The 21,214-nt window shown below is 36.9% G+C and overlaps 1 protein-coding gene across 2 annotated transcripts; it reads left to right on the forward strand.

Moving 5' to 3' along the window:
• The first annotated feature begins 84 nt into the window (after nt 1-84).
• Nucleotides 85-19,838, forward strand: TMBIM4 (transmembrane BAX inhibitor motif containing 4). Of its 2 annotated transcripts, XM_024736987.1 has the most exons (7): nt 86-260; nt 8,171-8,279; nt 9,656-9,761; nt 11,013-11,046; nt 13,357-13,474; nt 17,506-17,551; nt 18,082-19,838. In XM_024736987.1, the coding sequence occupies exons 1-7, from the start codon at nt 164-166 to the stop codon at nt 18,286-18,288; spliced, it is 717 nt and encodes a 238-aa protein (XP_024592755.1). In that variant the 5' UTR covers nt 86-163; the 3' UTR covers nt 18,289-19,838. The 2 variants fall into 2 exon arrangements, with proteins under 2 accessions (XP_024592756.1, XP_024592755.1); XM_024736988.1 differs by lacking the exon at nt 17,506-17,551 and having other exon boundaries at nt 85-260; nt 18,104-18,294.
• The last annotated feature ends 1,376 nt before the right edge of the window (nt 19,839-21,214 follow it).

Here is a 21,214-nt window from a genome sequence, read left to right on the forward strand (position 1 = left end):
GCCTAACTGAAGTTTTGAGGCGAGATCATCGATTAGTTGGGGCTTGGCTCGGCCGCAGCCGCTCGGCTAGTTGGGGCTGGACCGCTTCCTCCGGAAGTGGCTTGGAGGCCGTTGTGCCGGTGTTGTCTCTCCTCGGAAAGGTACTTGGGTGTGCCGTTCTGACATGGCGGACCCTGATCCCCGCTACCCCTGCTCCTCCATCGAGGACGACTTCAACTATGGCAGCTGCGTGGCCTCCGCCAGCGTGCACATCCGAATGGGTACGTCGCCGGGCCCGTCTCGGCCGCCCCTAGTCGGTCCCGCCGCGCCGCCGGCCTCTGAGGCGAGCATTCTCACCGGCCGGGCTTGGGGGAGAGCGCGGGTGTCCTGGGGTTCAGAGGGCAGCCTTCCCTTCTCCTGCCAGCCCCGCCGGCTCGGAGGAAGAGCGTTCTCCCTCCGCAGGGGCTCAGCGGGAGAGGAGGTGGTTCCCCAGCTGTGCGCTCAGAAACCTGAACCCATCGTGCCTTAAACCCTGTCTTCGGTGGGGAAGGGGACAGTTGAAAACCTCAGTAGCCTGAATTTGGCATCTTTCAGTTAAGAGAAACCTGGGGTTATTTTTTCGGTTAAAATAAGTTTATTATATTATCATCGTGACATATACGTGAATGGAGTTATCTGCTTGGATGTTTTTGGTTTAGGGGGTGTGAACTTGTTTCCAGGTTCCAATGTTCTTGTCTTCTTTGCTGGATTGTAAGAACTGTGAGGGCAGGGACCGTATCTATCTCGTTTATTGTTTTCTCTCTGCAGGACCTAAAACTCAACATAGGTGTGAGGATTATTGAGGCATTTGCTGGAAATGGAAGTTTCCTAGGTCAATCAAAATGCCATGTTAGTTATAAGTTATTATGCAATATCCCGCGGGTAGAAATTATTTTGAATTTGAAATGCTCAGCTTCATGTAAGTGGAATTCATTGTCCGCTCTAGTTCAGCCAATTGATAACAGAAGCTGCAGCAGATTTTCATCCTATCCGGCAGCTGGAACTTGTTCTGGGAGAGGACTTAGGAAGCGCTCCTGCGCTAAGAATCTTGATCTGTATTTCTGGAAGTGAATTTTGGATCTATTTTGGCAATAGAACTCAGTTTTTTCAATAAAAAATTTTTTTAATTGTGATACATACTACATTAAAAATTTATCATCTTAACCATTTTTAAGTGTACAGTTCAGTGTGTAGTGTTAAATATATTCACGTTGTTATGCAACAAATCACCAGAACTTTTTCATCTTGCAAAACTGAAACTCTGTACCCATCAAACAACTTGCCACTTTCCCCTCTCCCAAGCCCCACCACTCTACTTTTTTGTTTTATGAATTTGACCACTCTCTCTAGATAACTTCATATAAGTGGAATCATCAGTATTCGTCTTTTTGTGACTAGTATATTTCAATTAGCATATTTTCAGGGTGTGTTCATTTTATAGCATGCGTCAGAGTTTCCTTTTCAAGGCTGAATAATTTTCCATTGTATTATTTGTATATCAGGAAAACACAATTTTCCATTGTATTACTTCTATTATTGCACCCTCACCAACACTGAGATCATCAAACTTTTTAGTATCTGGCAATCTGGTAGATCAGGGGTTGGCAAACATTTTCTACAAAGGGCCAAATGGTAAATATTTTCAGCTTTGTGGGTTCTAAGGACACTGTGTCACAGCTCTGCCATCGTGGTGCAAGAGCCCCCATAGAGGACACACACATGACAGTGTGACTGTGCCCAGTAACGCCTACAAGGTCAGGTGATGTGCTGGGTTTCGCCCTTAGCTGTAGTTTACTGACTCTTGTTGTGTTACTGACTCTGTAGTTTACTGACTCTTGTTATCTTGTTTTAATCTACATTTCTTTAGCTAGGTGAGCGAAGGTGAGCGTTTTTCTTTGTTTACGCAACTTTATTGGGCTCCCTACCAATATTAGGGATATAGCAGTAACCAGATAATATTTCAGTTCTCTAGAGCTGTTATTTGGGTGGAGGAGTAGGGGAGATAGACCCTAAAGAGTCAAGCAAACAAATAGACTACTAACAGTGATAAGTTCTCTGAAGAAAAGAAACAGTGATGGAGTAGACTCCAGGGTCTAGAATAGCAGCAATTTTAGTTCAGGAATGGCCAGGAAAAGAACTTGTAAAGGAGATGGCCGTTGTGTTGTACTGGAAGGAGCTAGCCAGGTGTATTAGTTGTCTATTGCTTTATTAAAAATTACCCCAAATTTTAGACGCTTAAAACAACACATAGTTATTACCTCACACAGTTTCTGAGAGTCAGGAATCTGGGAGAGGTTTAGCTAGGTGGCTGTGGCGCAGGGTGTCTCATGAGAGTCCACTCAAGGTGTGGGCTGGGACTGCAATCAGCTAAGGCTTGACTGGTCTGGAGGATCCGCTTCCTGGAAACCTCATTCATGCAGATATTGACAGAGGCCTTAGTTCTTTGCCACGTGACATTTCCATAGGCTGCATGAGTGTCATGGGCATGGTGGCTGGCTTCCTCGAGAGCAAGCAATCCGTGAGAGACCATCGAGGAAGCTACAGTGTCTTTTATGACCTAGTCAGGGCAGTCCCACACACCATCACATCTTCCTTATTGTATTTATTAGAAGCAAGTTCCTAAGTCCAGTCCACATTCAAGGGGAGGGTATTTAGGCTCCACCTTTTGAAGACGTGTCAAAGAACTTACAGGCATATTTATTTCCCTCTGGCTACAAATTATTTTTCTTTCTTCCACATGCAAGCTAAGACCCTCTAAAAGTCTTATCCTATTATAACATCAGCTCAAAGTTCAGAATCTTGTTATCTAAAGGTATGGATGAGGCTCCTTGGCTATGATTCCTTAAGTATAGCTCGTATGAGTACATTTCCTCTCAGACTCTGTGGAACTAAAGAATTTTTTAATTACCTGTATCCACACACCCAACATCCAAAGGTAAGACAAGCATAATTTGGTGGTATTTTTGCCAATAAAATTCTTCAGAAAACTTTGTGGGTCTCCTGTGATTCTTACTGAGGTTCACTCCATTAGATAAAAGCCACACCCAAATGTCTTAGAGTGAGTTTTGGCTGAGATGATGAATGACTGTTTCCTCAAGCCTCTCAGAAGCCCTATTGTTTGAATGATTTTTTTCTGAGGTACAATGTTGGATATTTGTGAGGTTCGTCTTGTTTTGTTTTCTTTTTGGCCGCACCATGCGGCGTGCGGGATCTTAGTTCCCTGACCAGGGCTGGAACTCATGCCCCCTGCAGTGGAAGCGCAGAGTCTTAACCACTGGACCTCCACGTAAGTCCCTTTGTGAGGTTCTAACAAAGGATTTTATCATCACATGCTGTGTCATCTCTTGCATTTAGTATGAGCGGCAAGAAGGCAGCAAGTGCATGCTCTGTCTGGAAATCTCCTTACTTTGATCACCACTTCATTAGGCACATCTTCTACTTTCCATGTTCTCACAGGTGACAGTGTTGCTAAATTTTTTGCCAGTACATAACAAGGATTCTGTTTCCTCCAGTTTCCATAAGATTTTCCTCTCTTTACGTCCTTACCCACAGCCTCTGTAAAGGCGTCATCCTTCTATAGTTTCTTCAAGGCTCTTTGAGCTTTTACCTCAAAGACCTACCCACTTCTACCCACTACCCAGTTCCAAAGCCTCTTCCATATTTTAGGTTTTTGGTACAGCAGCATTCCACTTCCAGGTACCAAAATCTGTATTAGTCTTTATTGCTGTGTAACAAATTACCACAAAATTTAGTGGCTTGAATAAATGTTTATTATCAGTTTCTAAGAGCCAGGTAGCTGAGCGATTCTAGCTCAGGATTTGTCATAGGTGTAGTCAGGATGCTGGCTGAGGCTGCAGTCATCTGAAGTCCTGACTGGTGGTGAAGGATACGCTTGCAGGAAGGCACACTCACATCACTATTAGCAGAAGGCTTCAGTTTCTCACTGGCTGTTGGCAAGAGACCTCACTTTCTCATGGATCTTTCCAGAGGGCTGCTTGAGGTTTCTCACAGCATTGGCAGCTGGCTTCTCCTACAGTGTTCATTCTCAGTGGGGACAGCCTCCAGGAGGGTGAAAATTGGTTCCTGAGGTGGAGAGCAAAAAAATCTCAGGTATTTCAATGGTTTGTAGCCTTCCAAAGAGTTGTGATACATAAACATATGTACAGTATATTTGTGGCATTAAATTTTTTTTTTAATTTGGCCATGCCACGTGGCTTTGGGGATCCTAGTTCCCTGACCAGGGATTGAACCTGGGCCCTCAGCAGTGAAAGTGTGGAGTCCTCACCACTGGACCGCCAGGGAAGTCCCTGTGGCATTAAAATTTTATTGGAGGGCTATTAGGATAAAAACGTTCAGAAGGCTTCTTAGATAGGCAATTTAAAAAAAAGGTTGATAAACACTGCTCTAGAGCAAGTGATCTAAGAAAGAGCAAGTAGGTAGCCATATTGCCTTAAAAATTTTTTTATTGAGGTATAGTTGAGAGGTGTTGCCTTTTATGACTTAGAAATAATACACACTGCCACTTCTGCCTTACTCTTTTTGTTAGAAGTGAGTGACTTGAAGGGAGTGTCAAAAGTTAAACCATCATTTCATGTAAAGAATGATAAGGGCATTTCAGGCAGAGGAAACAGCAAGGGCAAAGGCCCAGAAACAGGAAGGATTTGGCATGTTTGGGGAGCAGAAAGGTGGCTAGTGAGGGTAATGCATGGTGAGGAAAAGGAAGAGTAGTATATGAGATGAGTTTAGAGAGGTTCCATATCATGTAGGGCCTGTAGGCCCCATAAAATCTTCAAAGTTTTATTCTAAGTTTAAGGGAAGCCATTAAAAGTAGTTAAGCAGGGAGTCACGTGGTATGGATTACTTTACAAAAAGATTGCTGACAGTTGTGGAGAATGGGTTGGGACTACAGGTGGGACCAGTGAAAGCACAGAGACCAATTAGAAGGCTGCTTTAATAGTCCACGTGAGAGATCATAACACTGACTGGAGAGGCTGCAGAGGAGACCAGAGGTGGTCGACTTTGCAGGTGGAAGCTATGGTAGTTGTTGATGGATTGGGAAAAGGGAGGGGAATGAGAGATGACTCCTACATTTTTGGCTTGGGGGATGTTGGTGCTGGTTACAGATTGGGTAGAAATGAAGAGTTCCTGGTTTAGCCTGTTAAGTTTGAGTAGAAAGGGGAGAAGTAGAAGGGGAGAAATTAGGACTCAAAAAAAAAAAAGAAATTGAAAGATTGTTGTTTGGCTTGTTTTCTTTTTATATCAGATCTTTTATTTTTCCCTGTGAGCTGCGTATGTATATCTTTTGCCACTTTTTATGTTAGTTATTCAAAATGGGTATCAGGTGTTTCTTTTTGTGAGATTTGATTTACGTTCTCATTTTTAAAGTATAGAAAAGCTGTGATTTAGAGTATCTGCATAAGGATTATTTTTATGATGAATTTATTGGCTTAGCATAGGTTTCCTTTTTTTTTTGATTTATTTTATTTTTGGCTGCGTTGGGTCTTCGTTGCTGCGTGTGGGCTTTCTCTAGTTGCGGCGAGTGGGGGCTACTCTTCGTTGCGGCGCGCGGGCTTCTCGTTGCGGTGGCTTCTCTTGTTGCGGAGCACGGGCTCTAGGTGCATGGGATTCAGTAGTTGTGGCTCGCGGGCCCTAGAGCGCAGGCTCAGTAGTTGTGGCTCCCGGGCCCTAGAGCGTGAGCTCAGTAGTCGTGGCACACGGGCTTAGTTGCTCCGCGGCATGTGGGATCTTCCTGGACCAAGGCTTGAACCCGTGTCCCCTGCATTGGCAGGCGGATTCTTAACCACTGTGCCACCAGCGAAGCCCCCTGCATAGGTTTCTTTAAAATGTTTTTCTATTACAAAAGTAATAAATATTTATTGGTGATATATTAAAAAAACACAGATTAGCAAAGAACTGAACATGGAAATCACCCTCAGTCATACTGCCGGGAGAAAACCATTATTAACACCTTCACTTGTATTCTTCCAGTCTTTTATCACATACGCACTTGTGCACACGCACATATACAAATAAACATTAAACACACTGTTTTGACTGTAGAACAGGTCCATAAAATGTTAAGGATTAACATTGACTTTCACTGCTTAACTGAGAATATGTATTATGTGCAATGGGTTTGAGTTACATAAGGTACATTGTAGGGTATCAGAAGTAAAGAATATGATCTTTTAACAGTCCAGAAAATCCCTTGGGGGAATAATGGTTTGACCTTTGGTTTAGAATTAAATTTGTGGAAACATAGCCCAAATAACATTGTCTATGGCACATTCTTTGCTTTTGTGAAAAAGGCAGAAACGACTTCCCAAAGCTTGCAGACATCAGGGCCTTTTTAAGAAAGTAAGTTGTAGATCGGTTGTGGAGATGAACACTATCTCCTTTTTGTTCAAGATTACCTCTGCCTAGGCCAAAGTAGGACTGATTCTCACTGTGATTGTGAGTCACTGGTTACGATATACGTTCATTAAAACCTGTTTAAGACATGAGGAAAAACTCACTATGTTTTGGAAAGGGTGCCAGAAGGAAACACTGATTAAGATTTAATTGTGGGGTCTTTAAGAATTAAATCTTTAGTATTTATGAAAATTCCCTTATTCTTATGAAATATTTATTTTATTATTCGATATTTGGCAGACATGCCATCAAAGCACTTCATCATTCCTTGAGGAACCAGGTCTTTGGGAGGAATTTTTTTCAAAGAGAACATTTATCATATTCGCCTTGTCATGAGAGTCAAGATACAATATCACATCTTTTGTTTTGTAAAAGTCATTCAATAGTGTTTTTCTTGCCTAAGAACAATGCTCTATAGAAGTTATGTGGCTCCATTATTGTTTCAGAATAAGACCTTTTCCCTGACTGGCAAGATTCACTTTTCATTAATTCAATATAAGTTTATTTAAAAGCATATAAAATTCAATGAGTATTTATTCTGTGCCAACTCCTTGGCTGGGTGCTAAGAGTATAAAAATTAATATTATTATCCTATTATTAGGGAGCTTTTTAGTCTTTACAGTCTAATAGTGAAAGACAATTAGACTTATCACTATAAAATAAAGTGACTAGAAGTATATTTAGGGTCCCTTGGGAACATGAGGAGGAACATTTAATTCAGACTGGGGAACTGAGAAAGGCTGAATTTTTTTTTTTTTAACATTTATTTATTTATTTGTTTGGCTGCATCGGGTCTTAGTTGCGGCCTGCGGGATCTTTTAGTTGCGGCATGCAGGCTCTTTTTTTTTTTTTTTTTGGCATGCAGGCTCTTAAATGTGGCATGCCAGATCTAGTTCCCTTACCAGGGATCGAACACAGGCCCCCTGCAGTGGGAGTGCCGAGTCTTAACCAATGGACCACTAGGGAAGTCCCGAGAAAGGGTGAATCTTGAAAGATGATTAGCAGTTTGTTAAGGAGAGGTGAGAACTGTTGTTAATGTTTTATTTCTGAAGCTGGTGGTGAGTTGGATGCTCACTGTATCATTTATGTCATCTGTAGCTCAGAAGACGTTAATAAGTATTTTTAGATCATTAGGCCTTGGAGTTGATGTTTGGAGTTGATATGTGGATGTCGGTAATATTTTGAAAGTAAGAATTTCTTATATAGAAACTAGAGGTAAAGGTACTAGAAGTGAGAAATAAAAATAGGTGAGTGAAAGTAAGTTTAAATATTGTTTACCTTTTATGGAGAAATTCATTTTGGGGAAACATTTGTATTGCTTGGAAATTAAGATTTCTTTTTTAATTTTATATCTAACCATATGCTTTCTATTCCTGCTTTTCAGTTTCAACATAGCTTCGTTCTTTAAAATGTTCTGTTTTTAATCTTTTGCTTTGTTGTATGTTTTACAAATATGCATTTAATGTTTTCTTTTTATTTTGATGAAAACATTTGTATTCTGGCCCATTAACTTAATTTTTTTCAAGCTCATGCTTCCTGGAGGATAGTTATCACTTAAAATTTTTGATTTTTTGGGGAGGCGTTTTTTTGTTTTTAGTTTTAGTTACAGATTGCATTATTTGGATTAAGATTTAAAAAAGAATTCATATAACAAGTTAATGTTTCTAAGAAGAAATTTGATCTTGCTGTTCTCTGATAAATGCTTAAGAAAATAGTCATGTGTAACTTTTTTCTCTTTCAGGCTTTCTAAGAAAAGTCTACAGCATCCTTTCTCTGCAAGTTCTCTTAACTACAGTGACATCCACGTTTTTTTTATACTTTGATTCTATACGGACATTTGTTCATGAAAGGTAAGGTAATGACATGGTTCTGAATCATTTTCAGCCGTTGCATATCACTGAAAGGGCATAATATGAGCAAAGTTAGTTTTTTTTTTTCTATTAACTTTTAAGGTTAGAACGTAAAAACGGTTCATTATTAGCTCTTGTAAATAAGTTTTGATAAGGAAAATGTTCTACAATATGGTATTTACCTCTAAACTTTTTAGCTTAATTTCATAGGGTTAAGTCCTCATTTCCTGGAATAGTGTTAAGAATTTTTAACTGTGTATGCAGTTTTTCTAAGTCTTATTTTTTTGTGTGTTTATTAGACTTATGCCCTGTCCCCAAAGCCCAAGACAGTGCTTGAAAAGTAAAGGTACTTAAAAAACGTTTAACTTACCTTAGTGTTGGTTCACAATTAGGAAGATTTCACTGAAAAGTTTTCAAAGGAGTTCCGTATGATTCATCCCTAATTTGTTTAAGATCTGACCTCCAAAATAATTATTTCCACGGCTAAAAGTAATATAGATTCTTTATATTAAAGGAAAGGAAAAGTAGAGAATGAATATTTTCTTAGAAGTAGATAATTTCTATTCTCCCTTTACGAAAGGGGAATCTTGAACTATTAGTTTGCTATTTGGAGTAAAGTTCTTTAATTTAAATTACAGCTATATAGTAAATACCCTAAAAAAAGTAGTTAGGTATAAAATTGGTTTATTATTTAATAGTTTTTATGTATTGTATTTTAGTTTAAAAAAGCAGTATGCTAATTGCAAAAATTATTCAAGTATGTTAGAAGTTCATGAAGTAAAAAGGCTAAGTCTTCCCCATTCATTGTGGGGAAGATTCTTCTTTTTTTTTTAATTAATTTATTTTTATTTATTTATTTTTGGCTGCATTGGGTCTTTGTTGCTGCTCACGGACTTTCTCTAGTTGCGACGCATGGGGGCTACTCTTTGTTGCAGTGTGTGGGCCTCTCTTTTGAGTGGCTCCTCTTGCGGAGCGTGCGGGATTCAGTAATTGTGGCACGTGGGCTCAGTAGTTGTGGCTCACAGGCTCTAGAGCGCAGGCTCAGTAGTTGTGGTACATGGGCTTATTGCTCTGAGGCATGTGGGATCTTTCCGGACCAGGGCTCAAACCTGTGTCCCCTGCATTGAAAGGCAGATTCTTAACCACTGCGCCACCAGGGAAGTCCCTGTGGGGAAGATTCTTTGTCTTCCTGCTCCTCCCCATCTCACAGTCCTCAAATTTTCCCCATGGAAAAATAATTTCTTTTGACAGTTTGGTGTAGATCCTTTCAGATTTTTTTTTCCTGTACTTTCACAAATACATAGACAAATTTTATTAAATTGGATAAAACTATAGTATTTTTAAACTTGAGAATGATTTAATTTTTTGTCTTTCAGTCCTGCCTTAATTTTGGTGTGTGCCCTTGGATCTTTGGGTTTGATTTTAGCCTTGACTTTAAACAGACATAAGCATCCCCTTAACCTGTACCTGCTTTTTGGATTTGTGAGTACTTTGACAATATCTGTTCCTTTAACATTTATTCCTGAGTTTTACGTTTATTTATTTAATTGAATGCATATACATGTGTTACAGTAACAGAACAAAATTAATGAGTTTTTTAAAAAAATTCAAGGCTTTACCTTTATGATAATCTTCTATCAGATAAAATCTAACTAGAGTAAGCATATAAAACAAAGATATGTAATTAAGGGGAAAGAGAAGCTAGAGGATGAAGTTCAATATCCCTAACTCTTATTTAGGATATGAGTTTAGCTACTTCTGACATGGCTTAAACAATGACAAAATAACAATGGCTTAAACAAGATGGTTTACTTCTCTTTCATATAAAAATCTGAGTGACTGTTTAGGGAAGTTCTCAGGGGCCCATTCATCTGCTGTGGTTCAGACATTTCTAAAGTGTTGCATGGTATAAGATAGCTCACCACCATATCTACATTCTATCCATTTATTTAAAAAAATGAAAAGAGAAAGGAGAGAGCAAGCCTTTTTGCTTTTTGAAGTTGTATGCCTCTCTGCTCACATTCTGTTGACTAGAATATAGTCTTGTGACCAGATCTAGTTGCAAGGGAGGCTAAAAAATGTAATGATTAATCTGAACAGTTGTGTGTTGAGGCAAAAATTCTGTTACTAAGGAAGAAAGAAAAAAAGAATATTCAGAGACAGTTTAAGATTCTGCCACACCAAAGTACTACTTAAATATTTTATTCTTCCTGTGTTTATTTGTGTGAGGTAGTGAGGTTTTTATAAATGTGCATGTGATTTGCAGTTTCATTTTTATTTACATTATAGTGAGTGAGAAAAATAGAATTTTCCATATTACTTTTAGAATCTTCCTGTTACAGATATGAAAAATCTAGTTGAGTTCAAGGAGTAATGGGATCACAGTTAGAATCTAAATATTCTCACAGGAGTTCCCTGGCGATCCAGTTGTTAGGATGTGGCGCTTTCACTGCTGTGGCCTGGGTTCAGTCCCTGGTCAGGGAACTAAGATCCTGCAAGTTGTGCTGCACAGCCAAAAAAAAAAGGAATTCTGAATATTCTCACTTAATATATTGAGGTCTCATTTTCATTATGGTGGGCTTATTATCTGTCCCATATACTTCACAAGGCTGCTCTGAAGCTAAAATGAGATCGTGCATATGGAATCACATTGAACTCCTAGAAATTAGAACATGTACATAACATAGTATAAATTTTACATGCATCTATGTAATTTCAATTTCTTTTTCTTAGACACTGTTGGAAGCTCTGACTGTGGCCTTCGTTGGTAAGCCATAATTATGCTTCCATATGTTACAGTAACTTTTTAATGTTGGTAAATGTTTTGGATAAAAATGTGTTTGGGGCTAAAGCTTACCATCATGGAATGTCATATTTAAAAATATGGCATAGGATGAAGAATTCCTAAAATATAAGCAAAAATTAAATGTTTATATAGTTAACTGAGTTTAGAGGAAGTGGAAAAGAATTAGGAAGACAATAGGAATAAGAACAGTATTCATTTTATTTATCCATTTGTGAAAATAAGACAACCATAGCTAATCTTTTCCCTTATTTAAAGGGAGCTTAGAAGAATTGATAACATGTTTGGAGCCATGTACTTTCATCACATAAGCTCAGTATCTCAAATTGTCTGCATTGAACTGTACTTTATTATTATATCCTCATATTTCATCAAATGGCACTACAAGAAACAGTGTTCATTTCTGTTTTGTATTTTGTGTTAAATATATATTTAAAAGGAAGTATCTGTTATAGTTACTTGATGTACTCTATGTAATGCCTCAAGTAAAAAGTTTTGTGATTTATTAACAATAAAAATTCTGATTAACTCAGAATGATTAATCTGGCATACTAAAAAGATTAGAATTGACTATTACTCTCAATAACAGTAAATTGTTGATCCTTATTGTTAATATATTTATCTCTTCCTATTTTGTCATTACTATTTTTAACTTTTTTATGCCAGTTTTATTGAATCTATTTTTTGGTAATTCATCTCTTCCTTTTATAAAAGAATCAGAATATAAATAAATAATAACAACTAAAAAAAATAGGGTTGAAATTTCTCAGCATAGAAAGGAAGTATTAATATTTACTTATTATTAGTGTTATTATCTATTAATGTTACTATTAATGTTATTATCAAGTCCATCTCTGTCTTCTCTGGCTCCCACCATTTGTAGGAGAGAGATTTATTTCAGGGTTATTGGAATCCACCTAATCTTACACTGAAATTTCTAATGAGAAGCAAAAGTGATTTCATGGTTTACCTTTTCTTTGTTCATCCTCCTAACCCTGTAATGGCATAAGTAGAGAAAGTCCAATTAGTTAGCATTTAGGAATAGAAAGAACTGAATAATTAATCCCCCTCAAATTAAAAATTACTTAAATGGTTTTGGGTTCAAAGTACGTAATTTCCTTTAAAGAGGTTATAATTTACTATTCTGTTAAAATGTTAAGCAGTTGTATTACAGTAGCCATAGTCAATCCAGATGGTCATTCTAAAACTTCAGAAGGGAATTCGTTATATATTCAGTAAACCCCCAATAATGTACTCCAAGATAATGCAGATTTGGATATAAAGCATTAGTGGTTGGTTTCTGTTCCCTGTGGTGTTGGTAAACAGCAGACAGCCCCAGACAGCCCCAATATTTTTCTTGCCTAGGAATTCCCAGCCAGCCACAGGACCCAGAACCATCCCTACTGATATATATACATATTTTTTTTAACTTTTTATTTTATATTGGAGTATAGTTGATTAACAATGTTGTGTTAGTTTCAGGTGTACAACAAAGTGATTCAATTATACATATACATGTATCTATTCTTTTTCAAATTCTTTTCCCAATTAGGTTGTTATAGAATATCCTATTGATATTTAAGCCAGAGTTGACAGTCACCACTGTCAACTATGGTGATAAACTGCAGTGGGGACAGAAATGGGTGAGAACCATTTCACCATATCCCCCAAACTCCTAAACCAACTAGCTGTGTAATATCTCTCTAGTCATTTCTTTAACTTCATAATAACATGACCCCTTATGTTGTATATTTTGGAGCCTGTTTATTGCACTATGGGTGTGGTTTTACTGTACCAGTATTGAAGACTAAATAAGGAATCTTTCCATAATTGTTTTTATTAGCAAGTAGTACAGGACAAAATAAGGCATTTCTGTTATATGACAGAAAAAAAACTTTTTTTTTTACATCCTCCCATACACTAATATTTCTTTTTTTAAAAAAATTGAAGTATAGTTGATTTATAATATTTTATTAGTTTCAAGTGTACAAAGAAACCAATACTTTTTTTTTAACATCTTTATTGGGGTATAATTGCTTTACAATGGTGTGTTAGTTTCTGCTTTATAACAGAGTGAATCAGCTATACATATACATATATCCCCATATCTCCTCCCTCTTGTGTCTCCCTCCCCCCTTCCCTATTCCCCCCCTCTGGGTGGTCACAAAGCACGAGCTGATCTCCCTGTGCTATGTGGCTGCTTCCCACTAGAAAAAAACTTTTATATTGAGTATGTTTGTATGTATTTTAAATCAGTGTTTTGTAATTTTACAGTTACTTTCTATGATGTGTATATTGTTCTGCAAGCTTTTATACTGACTACTGCAGTATTTCTTGGCTTGACTGTATGTACTCTACAATCTAAGAGAGATTTCAGCAAATTTGGAGCAGGGTAAGTTATATTATCATGGTTATGATAGATAAGTATATTTAGTGTTACCTAGTTTTGAGAGAAGTTCTATACTGTTAGCTTTGGATACTTTAAAAATGGAGGGTAATGAGAGGTCATCCCTTTGAGTACTAGGGCCAGGCCCTACTCTCCCAGAGCATGCTAGGAGATGGAAAGGGGCTTTGAGTCTTTTGCTTCCCCCGTATTGAAAGGGAAGTGAATGCGAAAAAATTTAAGCCTTCTAGAGAGGCTAGGCTTGCATGCTTTATAAATGGTATGAAATTTACCTAAATTATTTAGATCTTTGTCTTAGCATAACTGTTACCAAACGTTACCTCTACATCTTTGTGGCAAAAGCAAGGTAATTGTGATCCAGGAGTCTGCATGAACTTTAAAATCTTTTTGATCCATCTAAATTAACCTGTATCATTCTTCAAACTAATTAATATAGGGAATGATCCTTTTTATACTAGGATAATGGTACTGTATCGCCCTCACCTTGGTAAGAATGCATAGACTCTTTCCTAAGTTCACAATGGCCTTCTGTTGGCACATAATCACTCAAACATTTTCTGTTCTTTTTCCGGTTACAACACTAAAAATTTACAAGTGGTCTAGTTTTACAAAACTTTCTTTCCTCCCCCTTTTTTTCTGGTAATCCAGATTACCAGAAGTCTCTTGGGGGTAAAATAGAGTTGGTCAGCCAACACTGACAATTGTGCAGGATGCTTATAGTTGTATTAGAATGGAGTTTGATTTAGGGAGAGGCAACATGTTTTTTTTTCCTTTCGTGTCTTATATGTATGTTGGGGGTTTTTTTTTTATATATTTGTATGTTATATATGATTTATGATGTATATGTGGTTTCTCTCTCTGCTTCTTCCCATCCCAATCTCCATATGTACCCCTTCCTCCCATCCACTCTACTATAGACTCTAGAACTCCTTATATATCTTCCTTATATTTAGCCTCTTCAGAATAAATTCTTTCTTCTTCCTTATCTCAGCTGAAACTCAATTCCTCCCTGAGAACACTGTTCTCTAGCTGCTCATTCCCCCACACCCTATGTTGTTTGGGATGGGGGGTTAGTATTGAAAACTGCTTCAGTCCCCTAATGCTCCTTTCATTGTTCCTCAGCATGCTGGACATTCATTGCTTTAAGGTTTATGCTGTCTGGCTATATGCTTCATACTCTTGCTTATTACTGTTACTCATTCCCTTTTTGGTCAAGCCTCCCTCATGCTTTAAAGACGTTAGCATCAAACTGCATTTTAGGCCCATCCATCACCTTAGCTTCTTGATATCTCTGGACCTCTATCTACTTTGGCAGCTTTCATCTTCCTGCCGTGTCCACATCGTAGACGTCACATCATAGTGATTGTCATCACTAGGGGTTGTTTCATTGCTGAAATCTTAAATATCAGTGTCTCATTTTCTTTCTTCACCTTCTGTCCTCTATTTCTTTCATTTCTTTACTCCCACAACACCTGTCTCCTGTGCCTGTTCTTCAGCTACTGCTACTGCTGTTATAAACCACTCTTCATCTCAGACCTAAGAGTCGCATGTCTTCTACTTAACATCCATGAAATTCTGCCAGACTAACTTACTAGCTTACAAGTAGGTAAAATTTCAGTTGCTTTGCAGTTCTTAATACCACCTTCCCCATACTCCTTGGTGCAGAAGCTTTGGAGTTTCCCTAGGGTTTAAGTATGAAAAAGCAGGTCCTGAGTCCGTTTCAATCCTGAAGGATCTATATGGTGAGGTGGCAAGATACATCAGTCTAACTTAAGTATACCAGATGTATCCAAGAAATTCTGTGGCCATTCCAGCAAGAAAACTGAGAGCTGGAATCTCACCATCCCTTGATTCACCAAAGTGGATTATAATACTATGTATGTTTAATTTCTGATTTAATTCTGTTGTTAAAGAACATATTTTATATGATTTCAGTCTTTTGGCATTTATTGAGATTCATTTTATGATATCTTGGTAAATGTTCTTTGCGTACTAGAGGAGAATGTATATTTTGCTGTTGTTAGATGAGTGTTTAATAAATGTCAATTAGGTCAAGTTGCTTGATAGCATTATTCAAGTCTTCTGCAGGCTTACTAATTTTCTGCCTGCTTATTCTATCAGTTAAGGCGAAAGTGGTGTTGAAATCTCCAACTACAAGTATGGCTTGGTTTGTTTCTCCTATTAATTCTGTAAGTTTTGCTTCATGTTATTTGAAGCTCTGTTTTTATATGCATAAATATTCAGGATTGTATGTCCTCTTGATGATCCCCTTATCATCATGAAGGGGTTATCTCTGGTAATATTCTTGCCCTAAAATCTACTTTGTTAAGATAGCCACCCCAGCTTTCTATTGATTGTGTTAGCATGGTATATCTTTTTCCATCCTTTTATATTTAGCTTATTTGTGTCTTTAGAGTTAAAATTGTTTTCTCGCAGGCAGCATATGGTTGGATCTTACTTTTTGTCCAATCTGATCATCTCTGCTATTAATTGGCTTGTTTAGACCATTTATATTTAATGTGATTTTTGATATGGTTGGACTTAAGCCTACTCTGTTGCCACTTGTTTTCTTTCTGTTTGTCCTATCTATTCTTTGTTACTTTGTTTCTTCTCTTTTTCTTTTGGATTGTTTAATTCCATTTATCTCTTTTATTAGTTATTAGCTGTAGTTCTTTTAAATAGAGGTTGCTTTAGGTTTTACAGTATACATCTTTAAATTATAGTCTGCCTTCAAGAATATACCATTTCATGCGCAGTATACTTAGGTTGCTTCTCTTCTACCTTTGTGCTGTTGTTGCCATAACTTTGTTCCACATATGTTATAAACCTCATGATACATTATTATTATTTTTGCTCTTTTATTTTTAACTCTTTAAGAGATTTAAAATATAGACAAAGCCTTTTATGTTCACCCACATATTTACTGTTTCTGTTGTTCTCCATTTCTTTGTGTAGATCCAAATTTCCGTCTAATATTTTTCTGTCTGAGGGATTTCCTTTTAACATTTCTTATAGTGCTGGTCTGTTAGTGTCAGCTTTTGTGTGTCTGCAAAAAAATCTTCATTTTACTTTTGTTTTTGAGAGTAATTTTTGCTGGTGCAGAATTCTAGGTTTGGGCTTTTTCTTACTTTCAGTACTCTAAAGATGTCACTCCACTGTATTCTGGCTTGTGTAGTTCTGACAAGAAGTCTGCTTTTTTATCTGTGCCTCTACATAATATGTCTTTTATCCCCTAGCTACCTTTAACATTTTCTTCGTAATTTTCAGTAATATGATTAACATTTTCAGTAATCTGATTATGATATTCCTTGGTGTGTTTTTCTCACATTTCTTCTGCTTCTTGGATCTGTCAGTGTAAAGTTTTAATCAAATTTGGAACATTTTTGGCCATTATTCTTTCAAACATTTTTAAGTTCCCCTTCTTTCTCCTCTCTGTTGAGACTCCAACTACATATTTGCTAACCTTCTTGATGTTGTCCCACAGTTCACTGGCACTCTGTTCATTTTTTTTTTTCTAGTCTTTTTTTCTCTGATTCATTCTGGTTAGTGTCTGTTGCTGTTTTCAAGTTCAATAATCTTCGTCAGTGTCTAAACTGTTGTTAATCCCAATCACTCTAATGGATATGCATGTTCACAGAATAATTTGTTATTGTTATTTGGTTAAAAAATGCAATTCTGTTTCATTTGTTCATTTATAGATTTTCTAGAAGTTTTATAGCTCTAGAAGAATTAAAATACTTCTGATTTTTAGCTTATGTCAATATTTATGTTCCAATTGAAAACTTTAAAAATAAAACTCTTAACTAGTTTTGTACACCATAAAAACAAATGTTGAATAGATAGCTGTTCTTTCCATTCCTGGGTGTTCTACAGTATTCATTGCACAGTAAAGAATTCTTACATTTCAATTATCAGGCAAATATCAGGATGGATTTATTTCTTCAGAAAATGTTGAATGGGTTTACAAAGTTTTTTGGTTAGGAACAATATTCTAAATTATTAATATTTTGTTTTTATAGACTATTTGCTACTTTGTGGATTTTGTGCTTGTCAGGAATCTTGAAGGTAGGTTGTTTTAGGATGGTAACTTGAAATATAAATAATCTCAAAAAGCTATAAGAAGCATCTTATGGTCAGACACTTGGTTATAATTATCTGGGAACATGTAGAATAAATTTTAAATGATATTTTAAAAAATCAAGGTCTTATGCCAATATTATTGATGGAAAGGAAGATGAATGAACAAATGAGTTAAATTACATAGAAAGAGGCCCTCACTTGTAACTGCTAACCTTCAAGTGGCACATGTAATTCTGAATAAGAAATATATTTTAAATTATTTGTATTTGGAATGCTACTGTTCAAAGTCAGGTGGTTAATTTAATAAAAGGAGGATATCCATTGGTTCATCCATTCACCCTTTCATACAACAGTAGTGGACCTGCCTTGCTTTTTTCTACTTTTAACATTTGTATTCAAAGCTGTACAGAATTATTAAATACATAGGTAGAATATATAACTTAAGAGCAAGTAATTTAAGTATTCTTAATGCTGTTTTTAAATATAAAATTATTATTTTAATCTCTTGCCTATAGGTATTTTTTTACAGTGAGACAGTGGAGTTGGTCTTGGCTGCTGTAGGAGCCCTTCTTTTCTGTGGATTCATCATCTATGACACACACTCCTTGATGCATAGGCTGTCACCTGAAGAGTATGTATTAGCTGCCATCAGCCTCTACTTGGATATCATCAATCTATTCTTGCACCTGTTGCGGGTTTTGGAAGCAGTTAATAAAAAGTGATTGAAAGCAGTGTATAGAAACTGATTCATTAAGTAATAAAGTTTGAGATATAACTAACTATTAAATACTTTTAAGATTTTATTTGTATGCCATGTACTATATTATAAAGTATAAATCTCCTTTTACTAGGAGATTTTAATCTCATTTAGAAAGGAAAAAATATAAAAGATAAATTCCAGAGAATTATTCAGTATTAAAATTATATTAATATGTTAATGACATTTCATTATTAAATGATATATTAAAAATTAAAATTCTGCTTGACAGATATTTTGACATAAAATATTATTAGTTTTTTAAAGTATAGGTTTCATTTAAAACTTATAGCAATATACCAGTGACCAGTGAAACTTCGGCAAATTCCTGACTGCATTAGTTTGCTAGGGTGTCATAACAAAGTACCAAAGCACCAAAGAGTGCGTGGCTTAAACAGAAATTTATTTTATTACAGCTTTTGAGGTTAGAAGTCTGAGGTCAGGGTTGTCAGCAGGGTTGGTTTCTTCTGAGCCCTCTCTCTTGGCCGGTAGATGGTCATCTCCGTCTTCACGTGGACTTCTCTCTGTACTTGTTTGTGTCCAAATTTCCTCTTCTTATAAGGACACCAGTCATATTGGATTAGGGCCCATCATAATGACCTCATTTTACTTTAATTACCTCTTGATAAAGATTCTATCTCCAAATACAGTCACATTCTGAGGTACCAGGAGTTAGGACTTTGCAGTGCTCCTAATGTTTGTGTCCCCCCACATCATTTGTTGAAACCTGATGCCCACTTGTGATGGTATGAGGAGGTAGGGCTTTTGGGATGTGCTTGTTAGGTCATGAGGATGGAGTTTTCATGAATGGGATTAGTGCTCTTATAAAAGAGACCCCACAGAGATCCCTTACTCTTTCTGCCACATGAGGTGACGGCGAAAAGACACAGTCTATGAACCAGGAAGAGGGCCTTTAAACTAGACACCGAATATGCCTGCTAAACTTCCCAGCCTCTAGAAGTGAGAAATAAATTTCTGTTGTTTATAAACCACCCAGTCTCTAGTGTTTTGCTTTGGCTGCCCGAATAGACTGAGACAGACTTCATCATATGAATTTTCAGGGGATGCAACTCAGCACATAACACTAAGCATTAAACTATTAAACTGAAATAAATTAGTAGTATATAGCTTTAGCCTTTGGTGAGTTTCAGATGTAAATTTGACTCCATCACTATCAATTAATTTTTGAATACCCAGTTGCATAACGCTATACTCAAGTTTAACATAGCATCATAGGTAAGAGAATTTAAATTGGAATCCTTACTAGGCAACTTACTGGTGATGTGACCTTTGGCAAGTTACTTACTCTTCCTTACTTACGTCTTTTACCTTATCTTTATAATGGGAATAATAACACCTACTTTATTGGCTGTTATAAGGATTAAATGAGATGGATATATCATATAAACTAAGTGCTTATTAATGTCAGCTGCTGTTATTAATTAATGTTATTGTTGGTCCAAAGGGAGAATGTACTGAATTGTGACTAGAGACCATAAATAAGCAAATGGAGATTTGACATTTAAAAAATATAAAACAATACCATTTTTCATCCAGTAAATTATTGTTTGGTTTGCGAAATGTAGTTTCTTTAATAAAAATCGTATAGACATGTAATTAATTTTTTTTAATGACAGGTAAACTTTTAAAAATTTATCTTTCTGATATGACAAATGTTGTAATTTCTAAGAGTGTAAAAAGATCACAAGACCAAGAAGTTTGACAACCACTGGTGTATTTATTATGTTTTGTAAATCGACCATAGTTATTCATACATTCTTCTGTTAATGAATTTTATATGGTTCCTCCTTTTTTACTGTCACAATCAGTACTGCCATGTGTACATCCCTGTGTGTGTCCCAGTGTGCATAGATATGAGAGTTTGCATAGGTAGGGAATATACCTAGGAGCAGAATTGCTGAATACAAGGGCATATGCAACCTCAATTTTTTACAGCAAGTAAAGGTGAAAATACCTGGACTCCACAAATAATAAAAAAGGGGAATTAGCAGGGCTTGGACAGAGTGACAGGTAACTGTAAAATGTACCAAGTGCAGCCAGGGAGGTAGGAGGAAAACAGGGAAGAGCAGTATCTGACAACTGTTTTTATTGAATATAATTTGGGGAAAGAAGTGCAGTGGGCCCTGTCTGCCTGCCTTCATTTCTTTTCTGCAGACCTCACACCTGGCTTTTATCCACTTGATCCACTTCTGGGGATTAGTGGTGTCAGCAGCCAGTTGTGGGCCTTTTTGGAGCAGCTGGGAAGTTCTTGTTGTTAGTTCATCTTTAAAGCTTTTTTTTTTTTTAAAGCTTTGTTTTGAAGTCCCTGTCACCTAGTGCCTGGGCAGCTTGGAGTCACCATCTGAATCCCATTCATCTTCCTAACCCTTACTAAGGGATTATTCAAATCAGGAATTCCATGGGCGAGGCCTAACTGTAGAGGCTCCATTAGCTGGTGCCAGTAGTGTAGCGTGGCTTTGAGATGGGAAACCATTCTGCTTCCTATCAGGTATTCAGTGCGACCCACTGTGCCTCCTGTCCCACAGGCTCCTCCTAGTTCTGTGATGGAGCTGAAGCAATGTCCAGTTTGACCCTTAAGCTTTATCCTACCATCAGGGGTTAAAGTTTCTTGAAGACAGTAGTTTAATTCCCATCATCTTTGTATACCCAGCATAGTGCCTATCACAGAATGCATACTCAAGTGTGTGAATGAGGGAATGAATTAAGGATATTTAAATATAGCAAGGCCATTTAACTATTCTGTTAGAACTGCTTTTATATAAACTGGTGAGGAACATGTTCAAAAAGGTTTTTTTCTCAATAATGCAATCTAGGATTCAGCCTTTTAAAACATCAGTAATGCAGAATTATGGCATATATTTAACACTATG

This window comes from Neophocaena asiaeorientalis, unplaced genomic scaffold (genome assembly GCF_003031525.2).
Source record: "Neophocaena asiaeorientalis asiaeorientalis breed wild unplaced genomic scaffold, Neophocaena_asiaeorientalis_V1.1 scaffold134, whole genome shotgun sequence".
Taxonomy (NCBI): Eukaryota; Metazoa; Chordata; class Mammalia; order Artiodactyla; family Phocoenidae; genus Neophocaena; species Neophocaena asiaeorientalis.